Source organism: Adelges cooleyi, unplaced genomic scaffold (assembly GCF_023614345.1).
Source record: "Adelges cooleyi isolate 19-005CV unplaced genomic scaffold, UGA_ACOO_1.1 ACOO_flye_CR_arks_rails_tigmint_CR_PRNA_41, whole genome shotgun sequence".
NCBI classification, from domain to species: Eukaryota; Metazoa; Arthropoda; class Insecta; order Hemiptera; family Adelgidae; genus Adelges; species Adelges cooleyi.
In genome coordinates this window covers 505411-522218 of record NW_026096090.1, presented here as the reverse complement: position 1 = coordinate 522218, position 16808 = coordinate 505411, and the positions used below count along the sequence as shown (strand labels likewise).

At 29.1% G+C, this 16808-nt stretch overlaps 1 protein-coding gene across 2 annotated transcripts; it reads right to left on the bottom strand.

Moving 5' to 3' along the window:
* Positions 1-1028: 1028 nt before the first annotated feature.
* LOC126841882 (uncharacterized) lies at positions 1029-12805 on the bottom strand. Of its 2 annotated transcripts, none has more exons than XM_050578631.1 (4): positions 12356-12653; positions 5515-5736; positions 3671-3826; positions 1029-1344 (listed from the first exon to the last, which is right to left on the bottom strand). In XM_050578631.1, exons 2-4 carry the CDS (start codon positions 5701-5703, stop codon positions 1255-1257), a joined length of 435 nt encoding a protein of 144 aa, XP_050434588.1. In that variant the 5' UTR covers positions 5704-5736; positions 12356-12653; the 3' UTR covers positions 1029-1254. The 2 variants fall into 2 exon arrangements, with proteins under 2 accessions (XP_050434588.1, XP_050434589.1); XM_050578632.1 differs by lacking the exon at positions 12356-12653 and adding an exon at positions 12682-12805 and having other exon boundaries at positions 1032-1344.
* Between the last annotated feature and the right edge of the window lie 4003 nt (positions 12806-16808).

Genomic DNA, 16808 nt, shown 5'->3' with positions numbered 1-16808 from the left:
ACAATTGTTTTGTTATTTTTCGCCGTGACATGGCGGTAGTGTTCAATTGTTGTTAACTTGATAATAAAACAATTTCCTATAAATATTTATGGGTATAATTTTCATATATATAAAAATAACTTACAAATTATGTATGTATATATCACGGTTGTTGATATAATTTCCATTTATTTTTTCGCTCGTAATATTTCTGAGTTTTTTTTTAAACATAACAAATATATGTATTTCCATCAAAACGTTGTAAACGAAAATAATCCCCCTCGAACCATAATGTCATTTGCTTTTGAGTTGTATACAATATTTTCTTGTGCGGAACCACAGTTCAAAATATTCTTTCGAATACTTGATACTAGGCTTTAAAAATATGTCCTTCTTGTAATAAACCAAATGGTTTTAAATGAAATGCGAAAATCGATATATTATATATGTAGATAATGACAGAAGTATTGGTCGGATAAAATTTGAATAATTTTTGTAATACAAGTTTGTGTTTTAATATTTTTTAACAAAGTAGTTTATTATGGATTTGGTTTAAGGCAGGGATTTCTCAAAATTGAATTTTGAATATTGTTTTTGAAATTTGTATATTAATTTAAACATTGGCCATTTTTTTAACCACCATTTAGTGGAACGTTTTTTAGCTACTAAATTAAAAAGTAATGCGTAATAAAAATATTATGTATAATAATCATTAGTTAGCTAATAATCTTTGTAATTGAAGTCTTTCTTATTAAAAAAAAAATGTATATATAATATTAGTGTATATATATGAAGTAGGAATATTCGTTAATCAAATAGTTACAGTTTTATTATAGAAAACCGCAGGGTGTTTTAATTTTACATACTTAGATATTCATCTCATTTTTTAAAATTTTTGTATATTATTTACCGAAAAACCAGTGTAAATTGAGTTTCTTAAAGCATCGAACAAAGAAAAATGTCTCACGATTACGTATCGGGGTTTTTAATGGAATAAAAACAAATCATGTGAAACCAATATTATATTTCGAGACCGCAGTATCAATGGTTATACATTTCTTTTTTTTTTTTTTTGACAGTTTTACCATTACATTTCCCATTTTAGAACAGCAGTTTAAGTCCTATACAGTAGTATATAGTATAAGGTCTATTCCTATAATGATTTTTAAGCGATATACGTGGAAAAAAACTTTTCACGTATAGATTTTGTAATAATATCTAATATTTTCAATTGATTTAATAAAAACAAAATATCATGTTCAGAGTAGTTTATTATTATTTCTTCTTTTTAAAACAGGACACTGCGTTAAAATAACACCTCCAGTATAGTCGTCCTTTCTGTTGATTTCGTCTCTGCAATTCCATCTGAAAACAAAAACGGTATTAAACGGTTTATTATCGTAAAGTAGAACTGAAATTTAAAAAAAATCGTTCGTACTCATTTTGTTTTCAAATACAATTTTTAACAATATACATACATACATACATAATATTATGTGAAATTTAACAGCTATATAATACGGTGATTATTAATATGGCGTATGTCGATTTATTAACCATAAACAATTTATTTTAGTTTAAAAATCCTATAATTAAGTGTAAGGTTTGGTATTTTGGAAATCCTGATTTTTCGCAACTCTGGCCAATTATATTAGGTAGGACGGGTAGGTTTTAAGTTTTGTTTATAAATAAATAACAAATATCTATTGTATCGTCAAATTGGTGGTGGGACCCCAACCAACCATAAATGTGTTCTGCGCTTTGTACCTTTACCGAGGAAACCATTGAACAATCTAATTTAGATATTAACATTTGTAATTGCATTAAAAATTTACAATTTTACAAACGGAAAGCTATCAATTGCACCTTGTTGTTTTTGTGCGTCCATCAACAACTGCCAGGCAGACGATCACGGAATTGTTTTTCTGCACAATATGTCGTGTAGCCCGTGTGACACAATAATCGTTTTGCGTCATGTTGACTGCAAAATGGCAAATCTTGTAACTATTATTCGTGCGTGTCATCAATTATGGCGCATGATCATTATTTTCCACTAATGTGTGTTGGCTCACATACAGTTAATCCCGGGCAAACCGTACGAGTGTTTAGTAATGACGCCAAACAGGTACACTACGTACCATAACGTATTATCCGATTTGACGTATCGACCGACGATTAAGTATGATATTATTAAAGTCTCATAGATATTCTTCAAGTCCATAAAAAAATACACTCCGACGTTTATTGTTGTTAATATTATATGTAAATCCGCCGGCGTACGACGAATACATTAATTCGGCGTCGGCTTAAAACAATTAATAGTTTGCCATTACCTGTATTTACAATTATCTGTACTCGAGCCGCCGCTGCTGTTGCTGCTACTAATTAGTTACCAGATGAGACGAATATCAATGTTGGTTTTTAGTAGGATGTATATGTACATGATCAATTATTACTATTATTATTATTTTAATCCTCGAACCCGTTTGATACACTCATAGTATAGCCACGCACGCGAGTATGTACCGAAATTGCATACCTCAAACGCCTGACAAACGAAACGATGCATGTACAAAAGGGGAAAACCCAAACGACTGATTTCACCTCGTTTATGCGATGGATTTAAGAAAATATAATTCTTGCGTTGGCATATTTAAATTGATCGAACGGCAATTCATTTCGAGTACGCTGTGATGTGTTTAAGGAAGGTAGCAGATGGATTTTTTTTTTGCCACAGATGCATTGTTCGAAGTTGAATAATTCGGTTTTAAAAAGACTTCACTTCAAACCGAAATCATTTGAGTGTTTGTTCTATTAAGTCGTCAATCATTTATTCTATGTCGCTTCTATTAGGTGTTTATTTTCCGTACTGGATAACCTGTTAAAACGGTTTCTACGATTTATGGTTAATAATTAAAGCCTAGTTTTAATTAGACAATTCATACAATATACATACATCAATTTAAGTTAAATGCATAGGCAAATGTTACAGTTTGTAGGTAGTACAGGATGTTTTTTTTTGCTTCTAATAGAATTGACAACGACTTTTCATTATTTTTTTAATACTATTTCATCACATTTTTGTTGTTCAAAATATGTGTGGTTATTATTAAACAAAAGAACAAAAAAATCATAAAAATAGTATAAAACCATAAAAAATGTCTAAATTTTAGCTATAAAAAACTAAACAATTTGATAATAACATAACATCGATGATAACAATATTATTATTGTTATTTTTCTTTTTCAAATTATCATCTATAAGCTATTTTCAGCAAATGTAGCATGTATCTAATAAATGATTTCGGGGGGAAAAACAGAATTACAAAATCGCCATTTTCCATATTTCCAAATTGCCATTTTCCCGAGAAATATTTTCCAATTAGTTAAAACCTCACGGGACAAGCTGTACATATAATAAAAGCGTACCATAATTTTTTTAAGCGTATAAAATCCGTCTTCTGGAAATTTTAATTAAAGTTATTATATGCATATTTTATGTGTACAAACTATAAAAGTTATCTGTTATAAAAAAAAAAAAATTACGCACAGGGTTTTGTTTTTGTTCAGAACGATTAAAAAAAAAAAGAAATGTATAGATACATCTAACGTCGAACACTGAAAAGTCGTTTAGTTATGCTATTAAGATGCGTTTTATACTTATTTTAATAATAACGACGATGATACTCACACCGGGGTTAGGTCTAGTGGCTCCGCCGCTAATTATCGGAATCGTTCGTTCGGGGTAATATCCTTTCATATTGCCAGACGCGTTCCCGTCGACCGCTTTTTGCAATGCCACCATCAGTCTATCCAGCAACAGCGCTGTTCTCTTCGGGACGACTACCTGGGAAAAATGTCTTAAAATTATAATCCGAAATCCTGACGAGACTCGACGATTGATTCGAACAGACGGTATCATATTTATGTGTGTGTTTTTTTTAAAAAAAAATTTAACCCATTTGTAGTAGTACGCTGTGAACTGTACACGGGTATAGCTTCTTTACGCGGTCAATCCGCGTGTTAACCTATTCATCCGAACAGGCATACATATTTCAATAAATTTAAATAGGAAACAAATATATAAAACTATATATATATATATATATAATCTCGGTATCGCGTTAAACTTGAATAATTCATCCAGGGGATTCCGGAGGAACACTAACCAGCAGTCATTGCGATAGTGGTGAGGGTTTTCGTTTATTTATGTAACTTATTTGTCAATCGTAGTCTGTTCCGTTTTCTTTGCACTTACAACGGCGTACAGCTCGGATTTAACCGTCGAAGGTCAAGTAAAATAAAATAGAACACAGTTTGTGATTGCCATACTTGGAATTTTCACATGTTTACTTGGTACAATAGTGTCATTAGAAAAAAAATATATATATTTCGATACGAATCCAATGTGAACCAGTATTGAATATGAATACAGTGTAAATCGGTGTAATGTGTTATTTGGGTTTACTTCAAAAAGTTTTAAAAACAGATATTTAATTTTTTTACTTTGATTCGAATCTGAGAAAGTATTCTATATTTAACACACTATAGATCTGCTTAAGATCCTAAGTCACTAAAAATGAGAATTTAAGAAAGTCTCTCAATCTCTACTTCGAGAAAGATTCGATTTAAGGCGGTCTTTCTCGATTTTTGAAGGCAAATGAGACAGATTTTTTCAATTTTTGTACTTTTCGTATAAAATGTTTCGTCTATAAACTTGTTATGTATGAAAAAAACGGACCAGCGGATAAAAAGATCATATAATTGTGGGTCAAATTTTTCAAAAAAAAAAAACTAATTTTTTTTCCAGAAATTGTTCATACAATTTTATAAATGGTGTTTTAATAATATCGTGTTTAGCGGTCTAATGTTTTGCTTACAATTCATAATTTCCTTTTTAGACCAAAACTACGATTTTTTTTAAATAAAACACTTATCGTTGAAAATTTAGGTTTTTTTTTTTTTATGGGCTTTTGAAATTTATGAACTTTGGCGACACCTCTCTACGCTACCCTCTCTTAGCCCGAACCTGTATTTACTCGTCTAATTTTTATTCGGAAACTCTAGTATTATAAAATCCAAACTTGAAACTATTCTCTTGTGTTTTTTTACAAGGGGTACCAAACAAATTTTGGCTAACAGGTATATAAAAAATTACTCAAAACTAAACCGAACCGCGTTAAAAAAACGAGAGTTGTTGTTGATAATTGGCCGCATTGTGGGCGCGGTGTTAAAAAAAAAAAAATGTTTTCTCGGCAATTTACGGTTAAGTGCTCTGTTGTCCAGCAGTCCGTCTAAAATCACCGGAACGACAAGAGTAATAAAATTTCCGAATGGGGCGTTTCATTAAAGGCGCGCTATAGTGGTGGTGCCCGGACCCCATGGGCCGTGTTGGCGTTAATAAACAAAACGTTTTACCGACACTATATGGGCGAATTCGTACCGTCTCGAATCGGACGAGACCGGTCATAAATATAAACGGTGACGCGTTAAAAAAAAAAAAAGTAAAAAAGTATATAAATAAAAACAGCTAACCGGATATTCGTCGAACTCGACAGGCGGATTTTTGTCGTCGCCCGACGATTGCTGTTGTTGTTGTTGTTCTTCGGCCCGTTTTTCGTACCTGAGCAACGTCAACGGGTCCACGGGTTTGTGCAATGCCGGTTCGCAAGACGCCACCAAACACGATATACACATTAAACCGATCGCGTTCCAAATAATCATAATGGCGCTCGACTTGTTGATCAACACGTTCACCTGTCGAACACAAACAGAGCACATAAATTGCAGCTGATACAATACGGTTAGGCGAGAACCATAATATATATGAACGCACAACTCAAAACACCCCCCCACCCCCACCCCAACACCCTATCTTACCCTCGCGATCACACGTTACGGATGAGAGACTGTTCAATTTAAAAGTACATAGAGTACATAAGTATAGTCACTTTCGAGTGACCAATATTGTACAGGGCCATCCGTCGCGGACGAGACGCTAATTTTTTCTGAAAATAATTGCAATTTTGTGGTTTTTCTTTTTCAAAAACACTTGTTTACATTATGATGTTAGAAAATGTAATTCAAATTTTTATATTTTTTATTTTCTTCCATAGTTCCAACGATTGTCGACATTTAAAAACGGTAACGCCGAAAGTGTTACTACTCTAATCGATAACCACTTTTAGATAATTAAAGTTATAAATAATTAAAATTTAGAATGGTAGGTTGAGTGCGGTAGAGTATTGCGCACAGATAAAAATTAATTACTACACTCAAATATCGATCAGTGAAAATTTCCAACAGACTATTATTATAATTAAGAGGGCGTCGCACTGCCCATTTTTAAGGAGTAAAGTATAGGCAATTTTTTTACAAAATCTTAATTTGAATGTTTAACTGTAATGGTGTAATTATTAGTTCAATAACTAGGACTCTATTTTGGTAGTTAACTTATTTTTTGGACTATCACAGCGCATCCTTGAAAGCGATTTAAAAATGTTTTTTCATCTCTACATGTTTAAGCAGACTGAAAATAACTCGCTTAATTTTGGTTTTAGATTAAAAGCACTCATTATAAAATTAAAAGAGAACAATATTCCTAAGTATAACGCTCAATACATAGTTTAGAAATAACGACTATTTTCAACATTTTTAAATGACTGTAACTTTTCAAAAAATGAATTTTTTTTTTAAACCGTCTTGCCCTCCGGAATATTGTTCTCTTTTAATTTTATAATGGGTGTTTTGACTATAAAACCAAAATCAAGCGAGTTATTTTCAGTCTTCTCAAACATGTTTTTACCACTGAAAATCACCGGTGCGGCGCCCTTTTAATATTTAACAAAAGTATAAGTAAGTGTAAGTAATATAATCAATTAAAAAATAAGTTAATTGAATATATACGTTACCATTTTTCAATTTTAAAAGTTGATGAGCTCTGGATAAAAAAAAAAAAATTTTGAATATCATGTAATATTTTAAAATAACATAAACTAAAGTGTCTCCAAAAAGACAACCTACAAAATGTCCACGATTTTAAGAGAAAACGAGTGTATTATTCTTAATTATTTACCCTGAAATATGTTGTGTAGACGGGGTGGGAGGGGACGTTAAAAAAATCCGTGGCGAAATTGATGCTAAGAACCACCTCGAAGAAAGGTGTTGACCAATAAAATAATGATAAAACCATTAGTTTGGACATAAAGAAATAATATTATCTATTTACGAGAAAAAACATTTAAAAACCATTAATCACAATGTTTTGATTGATTAGTTTAAATGTATTGAAAAATATTGGTTTTTAAATTGTTCGATTGAATGAAACACAAATGGGGAAAAATACAGTCTTATAATGTCTAGCGCAAAATTATTTTAACGCAGTTAATTAACAACAATTTTACTGTAGATGTAACATTTCAAATTCAGCTGATTCTCACCAAGGTGATGGATTGTTAATTTTATTCGAGTGTAAAATTCTGGTCGACTTTTATACATCCGTTAACGATGAGTGTATTAATATAGGGGAATTTATGTTAGGAATTATTATTGCACTTTGATATTATTCATACTATTCTTCATAACTATTGGCTATTCCCAGGCGTCCAAAAATATTTAAGTTCATTAATCGCTTTTAAGTCACCGACCATCAAAAAATGTATTTACACAATCACGATTGTACTATTTACATATATCAATAGAGAGTATATATTATAACAGCTTATTATGGTGATAATAATTAATGTTGATTACAATGAGATGTTTCTGTTTACCGTTGCGTGGAGGGTGGGTATATTATTTTACCCTCCTTTCCCTCCCCTCCTACCTAATTTATTTTTAAATAAATATTTTAAACTATTACGCAGTTATGTAGAATTCGAAACTATATTTATCTCACTGAAGTAATTCGACAAATATTTACCGTTGCGGCAAATATAACGATAATAAACAGTCAATAATAAACCGCAAGGTTTAAAATATAATAGGGTCTAAAGGTTGCCTAAACTAATAATTGCTAAAAAGACCGCATCGAATTCGAAAAATAAAAAGAACAGAATATTATATATGTATATATATATATATATGACAAATGAAATAACTTTTGTTCTAATGAATATTTTTAAGGTTTGTTTTTTTAAAATTAATTTATACTCATTTGTGCCATAAGCACCACATTTTTTGTTACACTTAACTATTTTACTTTTATTATTTTTAAAATTATTTTTTGTTATTGTTTTTTTATTTAATTCATCAATTAACGGTAGGTATTAAGTTAATGAGCCAAAATCATGCGAATCTACTTTTTGCGTTTCTTAAATGGGCTATTGAAAGAGAAGAAATAACTAAACAAATAAGAAGGGTTATTACAAATTTAAAAACCGAGGCTTTTGGGGTAAAAAACAGGGACGGGTTCGGGTAGAGAAACAAATTATGGTCAGGATTAGTGTAGGCGAACTCATTTGCGTTTGTTAAATACTTAAAGGCCAATATTTCTTGACATTCCTAGGTGGATAATTTTTCAAAATATTCTATATTGTGCTGGTAACAAGACACTCCTATACTTACATTTTGTATTTTGTTTTTCACCTTTTTAACCAATACATTCATCAGCTTTTAATTAACAATATATTTTAATTCCTACGATTTTTTTTTAACTCTCGAAACTTTATTGCTTAAAGGAAAAAGTTTAAAATTCGTACATTTTGATGTTTTTTTTTTATAAAAGCGCAACGTTTGGATACTTCATTCATCAGATCATATACAAAATTATTTAAAAAGTTTCTGGAGTACCTACACATTGTTCAGTTTGGGGAAATTCTTTAAGTTTTTTAAAGACACAGTCTTGTTTTCTTACAGAATTTGTAAGCGTAACTAAGAAACAAGTAAAACAATGTTCTGATCAATACCGTTCAAAACTAAATACATTTTTACCTTTAATTAGAAAACCAATTAACAATTGATTTTATATTTGTTTTCGTTTTAAAAATTAGTAGCAGAATGCAGTCCCTTAATCAATCTCTAGAAAACTAAATTGACGTTGTTAAGCATACTACATGATATTAAATAATGTTAAATATTTCACAACCAATAAGAGAGGGTTGAACAAGCCCACAGGAGTCGAATTTTAACGTCATAACAAATTATTAATTTTTGATGAACTATCGTCCGCCGTGTCATCTAATTAAATATCTTATTATTAATAATATAATAAATTAATTACCATTATTTCGTATAATATAAAATACAAATAATTTTCTAACAAGTACGCGGGGGCTACCATGATAAAAACGGTCGGTTTAAATCGAAGCTCTTCAAGGGAATCCAAGTTTGTATTTTTTCATAAAATGCTATTTTGTTACCATCAACTTGGTCGGAGAGCAAATCGCAGCTTATTCGCAGTAAAAACTGTTTTGTTTTTATTACTTGACCGAATTATCCATTGAGTTTTTCGCTTGATGGCCCATGAAACCTGGCCAGATTTATCGACTCACTGTTTTTTCCCTTATGAGACTACCTGAAGTCCAAAGGAGTACATCATACAAAGCCAACATCACTAGTTAAGCTCGAAACTGATTTACAAGAATATGAAGAACTCGCCCAACATAGGCAAGAAATTATCGTTCAAAATTTGAGAAATTTCTATAATATAAGGGTTGCAAAACGAATCGTGTCGAAACAAAAATCGATTTATAGTTTAAGTTTTTATAGATTATATATATTTGTCTAAGTATTTCTTTCTATTTGAATTTGTTTAAAAAAAATGGTTTTAACACAGAGTTATAATTAAAAAATTGTTAGATTAAGTAAGGTACTATTTTACTAGCCTAACTATTAATATTAGAGGACCTATACCTTAATTTTATTACTTATTGATGCAGTGTATACAATTTAAAACAAAACTATTTCCATATAGTATACTATTATAACTAATTAATTTTCATTAAATTATGTTTATCTATTAAATACAGATTATGTCGATTTAAAAACTATTCTTAAACTACCCACTTAGCAATGATAAAAATACTTTTTAATTTCATTTTGACAGAAAATGTTTTAGTAATAATTTCTGATTATCAAAATTGTTTTAAAACATTTGTGTTATTCAAAATTCGATTTCCTTCAAAATGTAGTTTAAAAATATTTTTTAAAATGGTAAAAAAAATTGAAACGTTTATTATACAATTTTTGTTTGTATTGTGGGTTGTGTGGTATTCGTTAAAACATGGCTTTTAAAAGGATTTTTTCGTTTTATATTTAAGTCAACTTGACAATAGTCTGTTAACTTTATAGCTGGTAAAAATAAAAATAATTTTTTAAAATGTATTTTTATTTATCAAAAAACGTATTTGGGATATAACTTCGAGGAGACATCTTGTTGTATGAAGGTTTCGCAGTTTTACCTAACTTTTAATTATAGATTTATAAAATGTTCAATTTTTATTGAAGTTTATCTTTTAAAATTGAAATAGAAAATTTACCAGTATATATTTTTTAAGCTATTTTTTAAAAAAAACTTCTAATTAGAATGATTACTGTTAATTTTCATTTGATAACTTTAAGCTACACAAATAACATATTATATTATAATCAATTAATAATTAATGAGTAAAACAAAAAACAACAATTAATTGTTTTAATAAGAACATTATTTGATGAAATATTGTGCAAACAGTTCTCTCCCGGGTTAGCGATTATTTGGGGGGGGGGGGGGTGGAATAAGAACATTACTATATTTTTACTACTAAATTATTATTGTAACTTACTTATAAAAAAACATTAAACGGACAAAATAATTAAAAATATAAAATTAGTTTCTTTATTATCCTGAAATAATGAAATGCTTCTAAAAATATTTTTATGGAATTTTGTAAATAATTTTTTAACTGTCGTTAGTAATTGGGAAACGAAACATAATACACCTTTACAAGTTTATTCACTTTTTTATGTTTTAATAAAGTATATTGACGACAGAGTGAAAAATTGAATTTGGCAAGTAACGTGAGAAACATTTCCCCTCAAAACTTTTACACGGATGAAAAATCACTTGGTTAACATTCGGGTTAAGAAGTTCAAAGATCTATGATTAAAAAAAAAAACACAAAACATAAGTGTTTTTTAGGGTAATAGTGTAAATAGTGATAATGAAAAATGTATAAATATATGTATTTATTGTTTTTTGTTTGTTAAATATAAAATGAGTCGTTAGAAAATACTGGAAATATAGCAAAGCAGTAAATCTCTTTAGATAATAAATTCAACACTGCCACTAATTTAATAAATTAATTTAAAAAATAAATAAAAATGATAACTAAACAACGAATGTTATTACCGAGAATGAAATTGAATTGTATTCGAGTTTATATATTAAGAATGAAGATACACAATGGCGTATTACTTGAAGTGCCAAAAACAAATTTCACCATAACTTTTAAATCAATATAATATAGTCGTTTTAATTTTTAACTAGTATATTAAATTGGGTTTGACATTCGTAATAAAACTTGATATAAATCTATGTTGTTTTTTTATTCAGTTTTTATTCAGTAAAATTTCGTTTTTACCGATAACAGATGTCCACCGTTATGAATAAATCAATGCTTATATGTTTATGTCATTTAAAACATTTTACTTATTATTGTTACTTGTTAGAGCTTCTAGAATTTACCACGTACAATTATAATTAACAGTTTAACGTCAGTAGATAAATGTCATCTAGCTTGATAATTAGTTAAAATAAATTATCAAAGGTTAAATAGCTAAAAGTATTTTAAAATTTAACAAACTTAAGTATTCTCCCTGAAAACGTTAAAAGTTAATTTTTTCTTAAGTTAAACGTATTAATTAATTATAAGGCTTAACACAAATTTGATTTATAGTGAATTGTTTTACCTTTTTATATAAAATAACTCTAACAAGTAGGTGCATCGGGTTATCTACTATTATAGATATTACTTTTAAATGATTTTATAACAACTTATTAAATATTTAGAATACGTCCGATACATTCGCGTCAGAGGGTAACCAAATCAAAACATTTTTTTTAGTATATTTAAAAAATTTTAACACTTAAAACTATATTTGTTTATAAGCTTCTTAAAAATAATTAATATCGTACAAAAAGTTGATTCAATCTGATTGTCAGTATTATTTAAAAATTATTTGATTTCTAAATAAATTTTTGGATAAAACCCATACCAAATTTGATTTATACATTAATTGTAACTACAAATTGTTAATATTTTGTCGACTTTCTGAGATTAAAAAAACGAATAAATCTGAATTTTGGTTTTATATTATGTGCGTACGGTAGTACTAAAAACATATTGTACGTATTTTTTTATTTTTAAATTATATAACAAGTTGGTATATAGTTTACCAGCGGTAGGTGTAGGTTTGAATAGTTTGCCGGCGAAAAAAGTTTTTCTTTAGTTAAAAATCATTAAAAAAAACTTTTTGTCCTATAAACTCGAATTAAAAAATCCGTGTAATTTAAATGTTTAAATGCGAAATATTTAGTAAAAACCACGACACAGCCTCGCGATAAACATAACGCACAAACCGTTCATTTGATTTGTACGAACATATTATTATTGCGAATGGAACGTTGTCGTTATTTTTTTTTTTTTTAGTAGGCTGATAAAATACAAAAATATCAAAACCGAAACGCGATACAATAATATGATCTCGAACTTTTCGACTTACCCTAGAGAATAATTATACAACCGCATTGATGTGCTCCTGGGAATTGTGTGGCCAATAACCGGATGAGAATATTCGTTTGCGGTGCTATGTCCCGATAGCCGGCAAACTCCCCAACACACGAGACTATAAACAAGTGATTCATTTAGACTCCAAGTAGCGCGCGCCACCTACTTGCGCAAACTATGTTTCAAAGTCCCCGTGCTCTTATTATGCCGGCTTCTCGTGAAATAAGTAAATATGCACACAATCATCGTTAAACACTTGACGCGAATTTCTCTGCTCCCAGAGGGAAAATCATATGAGATTTATATGTTTAACGAAAATATCGGCAACGTGCCTTTTTATAAAAAAAAAGGCACGTTTTTCCCACAAACAGTAGATATAACTAACATGTTTCGGCTACATCTTAAAAGTATAGCTTATTAACACTAATAAATTGTATTTATTGTTGTTGAACATTTTTTTTGAAAATTCGTGTTTATAATTATACATTTTTACAAATACAACCAATACTAACTATTATCAAAGACCGCTGGCATATATTTTTGATGTTTTTGTGCATTTGGTAATACATTTGAAAACAACATTTCGGTAGGCCTTCGAGTATTGTCTCTGAACTTCATTGCTAAATAATGAAAAATACAAGCTATGATATTTTATTATTTGAGTCAATACACAAGCTCTACCAAAAAAAAAAACCGTCGTCTTTTAATAGTAAATAACTTAATAAATAAATATATATGTTTCAAGGAAATTAAGTTTATATGGATAAGCTGATAGTAGAAAAATAGTATTGTTCAAAGTTCCATTGTAGTAGTATAAATTAGATTTGATGAAAAATAATACAGTAGTCTGGAAAGCAAAAAGTACCAATTTTTATTATATCAAGTGTGTGTATACGTATTAAGTGTATAGTTTTATAATAAAATCTGATACGACCAAAAGGATTCACGGTGGAGTTTTATTAAAATTTTCATTTTGTTCATTAAATGTGGCTCATTTAACCATGTGGCGAGAAACTTTTAAGATAACCATTGTAAGGCGTTAGTATTATGGTCATTTTGCATTCATTCATAATGACTTATCTCGATTCTTTAATTTTGTTGATTTTCTGGTGGTAATTTAATGTTTTAAGAAATAATTAAATAATAACTGTTTACTTACGCAACGGTCCCGTGACGGTTAGAATACACATAATAATTAGATACTTTAAAATCGCTGTACCGTCGATTGGAACAAGACGACCGAGGACAAAATAAAAATATGCAGTTTATTTCATTTTTGAGCGGCAGTCTTATTGTGCGCATACTTATGTACGTTTATATTACCTACTGTTCTTTCTTAATTCGTTATACATAGTAGGCTTTTTTTCACCGGAACCCCCGGGAAGGAAAAACCTACAAGTCCATTTATAACATCCCTTCCACGGTTCCCTACCCCGTTTGCGCCAAATGTAATTATTTTATGCGAGGGGGTGGTGCATTACTATTGAAGATCTTCGCTAATTTTTCGGTCCCGGCCAAGTGCGTTAAACATCGGCTATTGTTTGTTAGACGAACGCTTTTGTCTATGAGTTGTTGTTTTTTAAAAAATTTATATACACAGAGTTGTATATTATCATTGTTTTGAAAAATAACAGACAATGCCGTCGAAATTGGTCGAATACAAAAATGAAAACATTAAGATTATTGTCAGCTCTTAAATCACCACACAAAATAATATTTTTAAATGTTTATGTTTAATTCGGATCCGGTTTTAATAAAATGTACCATTTCTTGTTTGAGGTACTTGACAAAAATTAAGGTGAATCGAAAACAAGATTTTCTAAAAAGTTCTTAAATGTGGCCAGGGACTCAAATAAGTCTGAAACGTTCTTGGCTAAGAACTAGTGACGTAGATATTTCAACTTGCAAGATATAATTTAACCAAAGCTTATGTATGCTTGATAACTATGAAATAAGTATACTTACCAAGCAGGTTTTTTTAAATAAAAATATTGATATCAACAGCTGTCAAATAGACTTTAATAAATAATTTCTGTCCTAAAATACTGTGCTTTTATTTTATAATATAACAACAGTGTAACTACTTAGCATTGGCCGGCAGCTAATAAATAATACAATTATAAACTGTAATTTATTAATATTATATCAAATAAAGACTGAGACAAGACAGAGTTTAATTATACAAAATTATACACCGGTGGACTTGTCAAAGGAAAATAATTTTTCTCGTAACCCTCGCGACTTAAGTTAGGTAAGTTAAAAAATAATTAGAGTATAATTATAATTATATTATATCATTAGATATAATTAAATGGTTAATTTAAGGAAAACATTTATTTTAATTATAATAATAAACTTTACGATGGATAACAATTTTTACTTATTTGACGTTTTTGGAAAAATTTAATTTGAAAAAAAAAAACGTTTATATATAGATATAAATATATAACTAAACTAAAATATTTAGTACGTTTAATTACATACTCATAATTTTCTTCTTAGTTGTAAACAAATTAGAGGTTATCTTATTAATTTTAATATGTACTATTGTAAATAGTTTTGGGTTGTTTTGTCTTATAACTCATTCTTTGGATTTGTTGTCTGAATATCGCGTTGCATCAAATATAACTCTGGATTTACTCTTTAAAATGATTGCTGGCGTTGGTAGTCCTCCGTAAAATTATTCTAAGAAAATAATTAGTGCTGTTCAAAATATAAAATCTGCACTCTAAAATATAAGCATACAAATAAATAGTATTAGACTACTCGACCAGTGTTGCGCTCAAGGTAAAACCCTTTCGAGCCTGGAAGTAACCACTGTTATTATAGCAGTGATCGAGTCTCAACATATGTTATCGTTTCCACTTCAATGGGTAGTAAATATATAGTTTAAAAACGTTTTAAAATAAATTCTACAAAAATATATATTGCCAAAAAAATATTTAGTATAGCATATTTATTTTGGCGCTTTTATAGTAAAATAATAATCTGCTTTCTGTGGCGTTTCCGGAAAGGCAGGCTGTACTATAACTATGCGTGGTTAAAGAGAAAAAGTAATTTTTATTTACACGTTAAATTGTGTAAAACGGAAAAAAGCAAAAGCGTTTTCGGGGTGCGCGCATTTGCCAAATATTTTTGTTTTGACAAACTATGTAACTTATAGACCAGATCCCACAAATAATACCTGCGTCGTTTATGTTGAAAAAGGAATGATGACATTGTAATGTTTTTCTGAGTATTCGATATTGTGTGATTTTTTTTTTAACTTAGGACTACGGCACCGTGACATATTAGATTTGAACACTTGTTTGCCACAATTTAGGTGATGTTAACAATAAATTAGAAAATAACCAGAATAAAGTCAACACACGGGGGGGGGGGGGGGCGCACAGTGGTCCGAGAGTGAATTCTAGGCGCTCAAAAGTCCTGTTAATAAATATGCAAAAAATATCAAAACAATTATGAATTATTAATTTTAATATGTTTCTTAGACATAATATAAAATGTCAAGGTCATATGTGTACCTGGACGTTTTTTATTGCTATTTAAAGTTCAGTTTTTATAGTTTGGCGGTTATTTTGATTTCAAAAAATAATATTTCGTTACAATTTTTTTACCCTTTGATATTTTTAAAGGAACAAAGGAAAAAAAAATTTTTTTTAAAAAAATTTTTTTTTCTAACTACTAGTTATGATAATTTTGAATGAAAAATATCAGATGTTTTACATGTTTTTTTTTTTTACAGTTTGTTTACCCTTAGATTTTTTTTTAATTACATTTTTTAATTTAACTAGTAGACAACTAAATTAAAAAAAAAAATTTTTAAAAATCAAAGGGTAAAAAAATTGTAAGCGAAATAATATTTTCTGAAAACAAAATAACCGCTAAACTGAAAAATCATACTTTTTAATTTGCCTTGTGTACTAATTAATTTTTGTCTGTCGCAAAAAAAATTAATATTTTTAAAAACCTGAATACTTGCTCTACAACACCTATGTATTGCTATGTGGGTAAAAATTGGCAAATTTTAGTACTACTCTCTTAAAAAAAGTAACATCTGATATTTTTCATTCAAAACTATCATAACTAGTTTGAAAAAAAACATTTTTTAAAAAAATATTT